At 39.8% G+C, this 2,482-nt stretch overlaps 1 protein-coding gene across 1 annotated transcript in view; it reads left to right on the top strand.

Moving 5' to 3' along the window:
- The window catches only part of jam3a (junctional adhesion molecule 3a), a 13,919-nt gene that overhangs the window by 6,709 nt on the left and 4,728 nt on the right, over nt 1–2,482 (top strand). The window contains exons 2-4 of the mRNA XM_046075032.1: nt 433–504; nt 609–722; nt 928–1,080. Coding sequence (XP_045930988.1) covers nt 433–504; nt 609–722; nt 928–1,080 — 339 coding nt within the window. The remainder of the gene's footprint in view (nt 1–432; nt 505–608; nt 723–927; nt 1,081–2,482) is intronic.

Raw genomic sequence — 2,482 nt, 5'->3', positions numbered from 1 at the left:
AGGGTGTAAAAAAACCCCCCCCCCCCCCCCCCCCAGCCCTAAATTTAACATTTAGAACTTTTTGATGTTTCCTCATCTGCCAAATTATCATTCAATTAACCACCATAAAGACTCCAAATCAACAACTGAAGTTATTATGAAGTATTTCTTCTTAGGAGTCAGTCCATGCCAAAAGCCTGTATGTTCATTAAAAATGCATGCAAAAACAGATATATTTTGGCTCCAGGTGTTAACCTTCTTAAACAGAAATGTGAGATCAGATCCCAAGGCTCTCTCACTCTCTGAGCGGTTCTATATTTATCACTCTAATCTGCTGTTTATTAGGCAACATGCCCAGTTAATAATGTCTGCTAATGAAAATGCTTGTGTGTGCCATCAGGTTTACTCAGGTTTATTCTTTTCTTTCTTTTTTTTTTTTTTCTCTCTCCACAGGCAACATTCCATCATCACTCGGGGTAATCCTCCGAACCACAGACAAGATTGTGTGGGCAAATGAGTTTGAGCGTAAGTTGCTGGAAAATCACTCTAACCTATTTAGCCAAAGTAGCTTTTCTTTCCCTGATTGGGGACGCTTTCTCCTGCTCCCATGCATTCTGTTTTCTTCACAGCCATCGAACTGACCTGTTTAATAGAGTCCATCTCCACAAACAACCCGAGGATTGAGTGGAAAAAGATTAAGAACGGTGTCCCCAGTTATGTGTACTTTCAAAACAAGATAGCAGGTAAACCGCTTGCAAACTCTCTCTTTTTTAAAAAGGCCGATCAACCAGTTAGGCCACAGCGTTTCAAAGTAATGTCTCAGTACTCAAAGCTAAGCTGAATGAATGGTACCTTGAAAGAACTTGGCATTGAATTCTGTTTTTCTGTGAAGTCACACTGTGTATATGAATGAGCAATTGTAAAGTGGTTTTTTTTCTCCCTCAAAAGGGGACTTGGAGCACAGAGCTCAGCTCAGAGAGCCGGCCAACATCCTGATCTTGAACACCACTCGGTCAGACACTGCAGAGTACCGCTGCGAGGTGGCCGCCATTGATGATCAAAGGGACTTTGATGAGATTCTTATTAGTCTTGCAGTCAGAGGTATGGTGAGCTGGTTTACCACATCAGTGACCGGCCCATGGTTGGCTAAGACTTTATCATAGTGTTGTAGTCAAGACTGCCCAAACCGAGACCAAGTCAAGACCAAGACCAGAGTTTATCGTGACCGAGACAAGACCAAGACTTTTAGGGGCTGAGACCAAGTCGAGACCAAGACCGAGGGAGGACGAGACCGAGTCAAGACCAAGACCAGTTACCCACATTACATGACACACAATAAAATGTGGAACAAGATCATAGGTACTTCTCAAATTGATCTGAAAGATCCACATTCCTATTAAAACACCCACATACAAACACATAGAGCTGACATCAACTTAAGCTTCTTTTTCAATGCTCCTTTTCCATGTTTACCAGGGGGACAGTCGTTAACAGTAACAACACATTTTTAATTAGGGTTATTGGTTGCATTTAAAGAAATACGTTTTACATCTAATCAAAGTTAGGATGTTAACAAATAAATCTCACAATGCACAAGCAATTTATTGATATTCCCAAAGTTATGGTCTTGACTGGTCTTGAAATAAAATCCTGAGTCCTCAATGTCCAAGAGTGTGACAAGACCGAGTACAAATGTGGTCAAGTCTGAGACAAGACTAAGACCATCAATACGTGGTCTTAAGACCGGTCTCAAGACCAAGATCGGTCTCGAGTACTACAACACTACTTTATCACATCTACATGTACATTCTTGTGGGTTAATAGATGAACATAAAATTAAAATGCACTTCAGAAATTTAAGATTCTTTCTTTTTATATTATAATAGAAATGTACACCCTTATTGCAGAGTCTTATTGTTTTATTATTCATGTTCTATGATTATGGTCCAATGTCTTTAGCACAGGGGGACACTGTTTATCTTTGTGTGATTAAACTGCCTTTCCCAACGGTTCCTGAATGTGTCAAGGGAGAAACAGTTTGAGACTCGGCCTTCAATTAGTATGTTTTTAGCTGACAAGAGGCTGAGAGAGAAACTCCCTAAAGAAGAAAGATAGATATAGCTGTAAATGAACAAGTGTGCAGCTGAGCACTTACAATTCCAATAAAGGTTAATTGTTAGTCTCTGATGGTGATGAAATTCTCTGTGACGTGTGAAAACAAAAACGTGCTGTTTTACAAGGAATTATGTGCCAGATTATTCTAGGCCAGGTGCAGTGAATTCCTCAGGTCTTGCTGTCACTCACCCTGTATCCAGTAGAGTGTAGAATTCAATATTAAATCTTAGTTATTAGCTGTCATGTTCTATCAAATGAAGCCCCTGAGTACATTTGTAAATTGTTGTATCCATACAACAATTTAAAGTCTCTCAGGGCGGCTAACGGGTGTCCATTAGAAACTGAGCATTTGCTGTCTTTGTATGTAAAAAATTAGATGATCAAATTT

Source organism: Micropterus dolomieu, linkage group LG17 (assembly GCF_021292245.1).
Source record: "Micropterus dolomieu isolate WLL.071019.BEF.003 ecotype Adirondacks linkage group LG17, ASM2129224v1, whole genome shotgun sequence".
Classification (NCBI taxonomy): Eukaryota; Metazoa; Chordata; class Actinopteri; order Centrarchiformes; family Centrarchidae; genus Micropterus; species Micropterus dolomieu.
The sequence above is the reverse complement of the archived record's forward strand: the minus strand, read 5'-3'. Positions and strand labels throughout refer to the sequence as shown.